This window comes from Hirundo rustica, chromosome 9 (genome assembly GCF_015227805.2).
Source record: "Hirundo rustica isolate bHirRus1 chromosome 9, bHirRus1.pri.v3, whole genome shotgun sequence".
NCBI classification, from domain to species: domain Eukaryota; kingdom Metazoa; phylum Chordata; class Aves; order Passeriformes; family Hirundinidae; genus Hirundo; species Hirundo rustica.
The window spans coordinates 29,944,384-29,952,023 of NC_053458.1; the positions used below are offsets into that span (position 1 = coordinate 29,944,384).

General features: G+C 59.5%; 1 protein-coding gene across 2 annotated transcripts; it reads right to left on the reverse strand.

Moving 5' to 3' along the window:
- Positions 1-7,150, reverse strand: TOR3A (torsin family 3 member A). Of its 2 annotated transcripts, none has more exons than XM_040072545.1 (6): positions 6,559-7,150; positions 6,090-6,203; positions 5,204-5,469; positions 4,476-4,651; positions 2,452-2,576; positions 1-804 (listed from the first exon to the last, which is right to left on the reverse strand). In XM_040072545.1, exons 1-6 carry the CDS (start codon positions 6,866-6,868, stop codon positions 632-634), a joined length of 1,164 nt encoding a protein of 387 aa, XP_039928479.1. In that variant the 5' UTR covers positions 6,869-7,150; the 3' UTR covers positions 1-631. The 2 variants fall into 2 exon arrangements, with proteins under 2 accessions (XP_039928479.1, XP_039928478.1); XM_040072544.1 differs by having other exon boundaries at positions 661-2,067.
- Positions 7,151-7,640: the final 490 nt, after the last annotated feature.

The following is a 7,640-nucleotide window of genomic DNA, read 5'->3' on the forward strand; positions in this document are numbered from 1 at the left end:
TTGCAAAAAAAGCAGTATCTTTATTTATGCGGTATCTATTTAGAACCAAACTGTTGTCCTGGCAGGGTCAGAGAGCAGCTCTGTGGGGCTGATCAGAGCACACCCAAGTGAGACACACACACCTGTGACCCAGCAGAGAGCAGCTCCTGCCTTGCCCTTGTCAATGGCACCACCTCCTCCCTCAGCAGCCACAGCCAGAGCTGCTCCCGTGCCCGCCTCAAACCAGCCCCACACCGAGCTCCTGCCACCCCAGCCTGTGGCAGCCCAACCCAGCTGAAGAGTTCTTGATATTTAAAAAAATCCTGGCTTATACACAACCTTCTGGCAACTAACCCTCAGCAAACAGCTCGCTGAACCGTCTGCCCAGGTGACCAAACACAACCCCAGCTGTGTCCTGTGAGGCAGCAGCTCCCTGCTCCAGCTGGAGGCTTCGCCCCCAATGTTTCCCAGGTTTCTGACACCTGAGATTAAGCATAAACCAAGTCTCAGAAATGCCTGCTCACACAGGCTGGCACAGCCTGAACTCCATTCCACACAGCTGCAGCAGCTGGGCAGTGGGAAAGCAGCCGGCTCATCTCTGCCTTGAAGCCTCCTTAGATAAGGAGCCAGCGAAGGCGAGGCACCCAGGGACTCAGACGTGGCTGTGTGTCTGTCTGCTCAGTGCTTCCCAGAGGCGGTGCTGCTCATCACTGGCACCGCAAAATGGGTCAAAGCTTAAACCAGACCAAAGGTCCCCCGTGGGGGTGGCAGGGAGGCCGAGCCCTGGCCTTGGCAGGTGCTGTTCCACTCCTCGCCAGCACGGCCCTGTTGGAAGGGAATTTTGACCCAGAGGTCACAGGGTGATTCCCGTAACACTGACGAAATTTTTTGGGACCTGCTGCAACACGCTTATCACCTGGCGAGTACCCAGACAGCAAACAGCCCCTTGTAATAATAATACTAATAATAATGCTGATACCAGCCAAAAAACCTCAGCATGAAATGCACTGAAGAGAAAAATGAAAAAGGGAAGGAAAAACCCCAAGTTTTCACTGCTTCCATGAAAACTTACATTCAGCTGCAGCCTGATGCTTCAGCCACCATCCTCCTCACCTGCCCTTTGCCCTTGGCAGAGGAGTTCTCTCCCATCTGTGGTTTTGCAGTGAAGGAAACGGGCTCTTCACCAACCCCCACAGCAAAATAATTGCAGCAGGAGTTCCCCTCACCCCGGCAGCTGCTTCCATACAACGGAAGACTCCAGTGAGAAGTGGGCACTCCAAGGTCAGAGCTATGGTTTGGCATCTCCAGAGGAGATTATTCAGTCCTTTTCTCCCTGCACAGACAACGATCCTGGCCCGTGTGTCTCTGAGCAGCAGACACCTTAGAAAGGCAGGAGAGCAACAGCCCAAAACTCCAGCGGAAGAGTCCTGGGTGACCTTGTAAAGTGACAGAGAAAACTGGGGACAGGGACGTGGCTTCGGCCACACTGCCTCAAACAGGACCAGCCTGTCCAAGGCCTCCCTTCACCACACAGCAACAAACCAAGGACTTGGACATTCCCAGTCCCCACTCACATGCATCTGCCAGCAGAACCACATCACCCCTTCAGGCTGCTGCCAGCTAAAGAAGGGACTCAAAACACCAGACAGAGTCCAAACGCAGCCAAGCACAGGCTGTCCCCAGATCCCAGGAGTAAGGGATGCACCTCCTTTCCTGCAACAGCTCTGGGAGTAACAAGGGGTTTAAGTCTCTGTGCAAGTGCCTGGCTGGGTCATCTGCTGCCGACTGTGCCAGAGTGCAGAACCACCTTCAGCACACGTGAGGTCCCACCTGGCGTTCAAGGAAGGAAATAATTGATGCGCTGGGGCACGGATTTGCAGCCCTGTGCGGAGAAAAGCTTCTCCTCCTTGGGGACAAACACCATCATCTGGGCCACCTGGTCCAGCGTTGCCTCGGTGTAGGGAAGCCCACGGGCCAGGAAGGCGTCCCGTGCGCAGAGCTTCACGTGGTGATATTCCAGTGGCAGGAACGGCACCACGAAGTCGATGAGGTTCTCTCTGAGGAGGTGGCTGTGGGCATGGCCGCTCTCTGGAGCACAACACAAGGCAAACTCAGAAGCTTCACCCGAGAGCGTCACCCCTCTGCGAGGCCAGGCTCGGCTCCCAGGGGCTCATCCAGCCGGGAATGGTGGGAGCCAAGCGTGCAGAGCTGCTCAGAGCATCTCCAGGAATCGCGCCAAGAGACGCCTGGAGCCCCAGAGAAGGCAGGTACTGCCCTGTGACACTGAGCTGCCTCGTGCCCCCAGCCATTTCCAGGGCTGAAGGGACCACAAGGCCTCTTGGCTCCCTCCCCACGTGCTCACAGGGACCAAGGATGGGGCTCTCAGTGTTCCCCCAGGCCCAGGCCTGTGGTGCGGAGGGGCAGCTTTGCAGGCAGCCTGCTCACAGCCCCCTGAGCAAACCCAGCTCTCACCTGCAGCGTCCTGCAGCTCCAGCCGCAGCCGCTGTTCCAGGAGCTCCAAGGGGATCTCCTCCCGTGCTCGGCCGGCTCGCCAGAACTCCAGGGCCACCTCATTGATGGTGTTACCACCAAGATTGCTGCAGACAGAAGAAAGTCACTCAAGAGTTCCCCCAGAGCTGAACTGCTGAGAGCTGCCAGCACCTGCCCTGCAGACAGGCCCCAGCACTTCTGCTGGCAAGAGGATTTGCTGTCTAGGATCAGCCACGGAGAGCCAGCTTTCTTCCCAAAGAGCCCCATTCCACAGGCATTAACACAGCTGTCTGCCATCCTGCCAGCTGAGGCAGCAGAATCCTCCATCGCCCTCAGTCCCCTGTCCTGGCTTGTGAAGCCACGGACCTCGCAGGTGACACTTGGCTCCACACCAAATGCTGAACACGCCACCACAAAATCCAGGTTAAAGGGCAGAGCACATGGCAGGAGTCCCACTGGAAGAAAAGGTCCAGGGCAGGGATTCAAGAGTCAGCCCAGGACTTGGCAAAGCATCCTCTGCCCATGGGACAAAGCAGCAGCACCGTTCCCACCTAAGGACTCTGGACACCCGTGGGAGCAGCTCTGTGGTGGGGTTTGCAAGGTCCTGGCAGCTGCTAAGGGTCCCAGGACAGCCCTTCACCCTGGAAAGCTGCTCCAGGAAAGGTGTCCTGTCCCCCACAGCTGCTGGTGAATGCCCCAGTGAACTGGGAACCAGCTGTATGCAGAGCTTGTGTGAGTGGGCGGCAGAGAGGCAGTGGAAGGCACAGAACTTGCACCCCCATCCTCACGTCAGAGGCTCTGGACCCCAAGTGGGAGGCAGGGAAAATTAAAAAGCCACCACTGTTTCCCACCACACCCCCACCCCTTCTCAGGGAGAACACAGCTGGTACTGATCCTGCTCCCAAGCCAGACTGGGCAGAAACTGCCCCTTTGGGCTGGACAGGCAGCCAGTCCTACCCCATCCCCAGCTCCCACAGCCGGGCAAAGCCGCAGGACCGTGCCAATGCCCACAGCAGCCCTGGGGCAGAGCCAGCCCTCCTAAAGCGGGTCAGTGTCACACTGCCAGCAGGAATGATGAAACCCCTGGGATTACACACTGCTGCAGCCCAAGGCACCCTGCTCCCCTCTGCTTGCTGGCATGAGGGGGAGTGACAGTGTCCATTCCTGACCTTCGTGGCTCCAGGCAGCACACAAGATCAGCTGGCAGCACGTCCACCCTGTGCTGAGCAGCACCTGCCCCTTCCACACAGGGGGACCGGGGTGTGGGGAGCTCCACGGGCACTGGGCACACAGACACGTCCCCCACAGGCAGGGAAACACCAAGCCTGGAGGTTGGAACACTTGCATGGATGGTGGGAGGTGGAGGAGGAATGCTCTGCTCACCTGCAGCCAGAAGGAACAGCTCCTGCCAGAGCCAAGCTCAAGGCTGCAATTCCTAAACTGAAGAGGGGCCCAAGATGCTGATCTCTCACCCTTTAGGGGCACTTCAGTCAGGTGCCTGCCCCGCATCCTGGTTTTGGGATGTCCCATTTCCCCCTCCAGCTGCATCCTACCCAGAGACAGTGCTGGGGTGCACATGTGCCGAGTTCCTGGGAGAGGAGCCAACTAAACCAGGCTGTGCTGATGGCAGGATCAGCCCCACAGCACCTCAGTCTGCAGCCACAGCCAGGCAGTGGCAACTTCCCACCAAGACCTTCAGCCCCAGCTCTGCTCCCTGGAGTGTGACATCTGCTCAGCTGGGCAGGGTGACACCACATTAACTGACTCTGCTTCCTTGATTCCGAGTCTAGACACTGGCTCGGGTGTCCCAGCTCCGCTGGACCTCATCTCCTCCTGCAAATGCCCCATTCCCAGGGAGGATCCATAGGTCAAACTGAACATGGAGGAAACCAGCACAAAGGAAAGAGGCATCTGTGCCCTCCCCTGCAGCCTCAGCCCCTTGTATCACACACCTCTGGGGATAAATACCTGGTTCTTCCCCATCCCTTCAGGGGACCAGAAATCACCTGAGGAAGAGGAAGATGGATCTCTGCTGATCTGCCTGGCCCTCGCTGTCGTGTTGAGCCATGAAGGGCCTGATGGCATCCAGGAGGCTGGAATGCAGCTTCTCGGCCTCGTCGAAGATGAGCAGGGCCTGCCTGCAGCGCTGCAGGGTCTCGCTGATCTGCCTCTGCAGCTGCACCTGCGCAGCGGCGGGGAGGAGCGTCAGCAGCCCCTGCGATAACCCAGCCAAGCACCACAGCTGCCCCATCCCCTCCCACCCAGCGGGACAGGGCAGGGAACAGGAAGAGCAAAGGCAGGAAAACGAGTGAGGTCAGGTGAAATGAGATGAGTTGGTTTAATAAGCGAAGGAAAGAAAGCAATCAAGTGGTGCAAAGGCAGACACCCACCCTGCCACAAACAGACTGATGCCCAGCCAGTCTCTCAGCAAAGGCTTCCTGCCCCCAAACCCCCTCCCTGCAGCTTTCATTCCTGAGCATGACAGGAAATGACATGGGATATCCCTCTGGCACCAGGGCTCAGCTCTTTGGTGCGTCCCAAACTTCTTGTACACCTCAGCCTACCGACCTCAGGGGCTCGGGGGGAAGCCTCGAGGCTGCGCAAGCGCTGCTCAGCAGTAACAGGACAGTGCTGTGGGGTCCAGTTTCACTCACACACCCAAGCCACAGCCCCACATGGGAAGGACAGGAATTCCAGCCCACACACTGGATCAGCCCGTGTGGTCGGCTCTCACCTTGTAGGAGTCCACGTAGTTGTGATGTGGGAAGTGGAGGAGGGAGACGAACACCCTGACACAGTCACTCTTCAGCCCGTCCCGGTACAGGTGACTGGCCACCATCCGAGCCACAAAGTTCTTCCCCGTGCCAGACCAGCCATGGAAGGACAGGACCAGAGCCTTCTGGGGCCGTGGGCTCTGCAGGAACCCCTGCACCGCCCTCACCACCACTTCCTTGGCCAAGTGCTGCCCGTGGAGCTGCCCACTGAGCTCTGCCTCCAGCCCTGCAGAGAGAGCACGAGCTCAGCCTTCTATTGCTGCACAGCTACTGCAGTCGGGAACACGAGGAGAAAACGTGGCAGGGCTGCCTGGCTGAGAGGACTCTGAAGTGGCATTAAAGCCACAGGCTGCCTGCACCCTGCCTGCATCAGCCTCTGGCCCCAAAGAGACACAAATCTTCCAGTGACTCCTTTTTTCCTTTAGGAAGAGGCGGAGCTGCTTGGCAGCTGCAGAGAGCACCGATGCCCAGAGGCCCTCCCAAGCTCCCAGCACAGGGTTTGCGAACCAGGAGCCTCAGGGACAGTGAAACACAAAGACACCTACTCATGGCTTACACACAGGTGTCAGCGTGCCCTCCTGACCGAGGGCAGGGCCCTGGGCCACTGTGGATCCCACTTCAGCTATGCAGGCAGGGTTCACAGCAAGCTGGAGCAGATACGCTGCACAGCAAGGAACAAACTCTCCTTGGTCTCAGCTTGAAACGGGACACAGGCCTGAGCTCAGCCTCTCACCCTCCCACATCTCAGAAAACCCTGCTCAGAAAAGTCCTTTGATAACATCACTTTCTAGAATACATTTTAACAGGAAAACTCAAAACAAGCCACAGGAGCAGCACAGCCCCTACCTGTGATGTTGTTGGTTATCCTGCAGTCTCCTGTCTCGCAGCAACTGCCGAAGCTGCAGTACCAGGCAGAGAGGATCTCCAGGTAATCCTGGCCCACCAGAGGAAAGCTCCAGCCTGCAAACGGGAGCAGTCTGAGCAGAGAGGTTCCAGGAAAGTGGCTTTTTTACATTTTGAGTAGGCGCTCGGCTGAGGCTGTCACGGCAGCTCTCACCCAGGTGCATGGACGCAACCATGGCTGTGGGGAGGGACAGTGAGCTCGGAACGGGCAGCAGCTGGTCCGAGAGGGCTCTAGGGAGTGCAGGAGCGCTCCCCACACCCCGGGATGTGCCAAGGGGGGAGATGCCCGGGGCGGCAACCCTCGGGAAGGAAGGGCAGCGCCAAGGGAGCCGCGGGCACGGCAGCGTGTCCGGCCCTGCTGCTAAGCAGCGCCAGAGAGAGAACATGGGAGAGAACAGAGCAAGGCGCTTACTTGGGATGGGACCGGCCTCTCGTTCTTCTTGCTGCTTCTCCTCCTCCTCGCAGCCCTCCTGCCACACCCTGCACGCCAGGTACCGCCAATACCGCCTGGAGAGAGCGCCCACGGCTCCCAAATGCTTCTTCACGGCTTCGTACCTGCCCCTGCCCCAAGGTCCCCGCTCCGGGACGGGGCCCTGCTCCCGTGGCCAGGGTCCCCGGGGCGCTGGCGCTGTCCCCGGGCTGCCCGAGCCGCCCAGGAGCAGCAGCAGCACCAGGACGCAGCAGCCGAGGCCGCGGAGGGCCGGGAGCCGGGCCTGGCCCATGGCAGCGGCGCGGGAGCGGAGCGGCCCCAGCGGATCTCACTTCCTGAGGCGGTGCTGGGCAGCAGCCGCGGCCGGGGCCCTGCCGCTGTCCCGGCCACGGGACAAAACACAGCCCCGGGTCCGGCAGAGGCTCCGGCCACGGGACAAAACACAACCCCGGCTCCGGCAGAGGCTCCGGCCACGGGACAAAACACGGCTCCGGCAGAGGCTCCGGCCACGGGACAAAACACAGCCCCGGGTCCGGCAGAGGCTCCGGCCACGGGACAAACACAACCCCGGCTCCGGCAGAGGCTCGGGCCACGGGACAAAACACAGCCCCGGCTCCGGCCCCGGCCCCGCCCCGGGCCCGGCCAGCCCCGCCCGTGAGGGACGGAGCCGCAGAGACGCCCAGGGAAGCGCCCGGACACGGCAGAACAGCAGTGACTGCCAGGGCAAGGCAAACAATCTGCTTTTTAAGTAGCCCGGCGGTTCGGCTGAGGTTTTGCAGCAAATGGCAGCCGTTCCTCAGTGTCCTTCCACAGGGAACACAAAAATCAGGGAGCAGCGGCTGAGTCAGCACGGCTGTCCAGGCTGTGTTCGCTGCCTGCTATCCTGGCATCCTACCTGGCCAAAACGCTTTGGAAATAGAAAGGATTTCAAGGTAATCCCACACGCTCAGAAAGAAAAAGGTAAGAAGGATTATAAATAGAATGAATCCAGCCTAGAAATTCCCCGGTCCAAGTGGATGGGAGGGGAGATGCAGCCCAGACACGGAGCAGGGTGCATCACCATC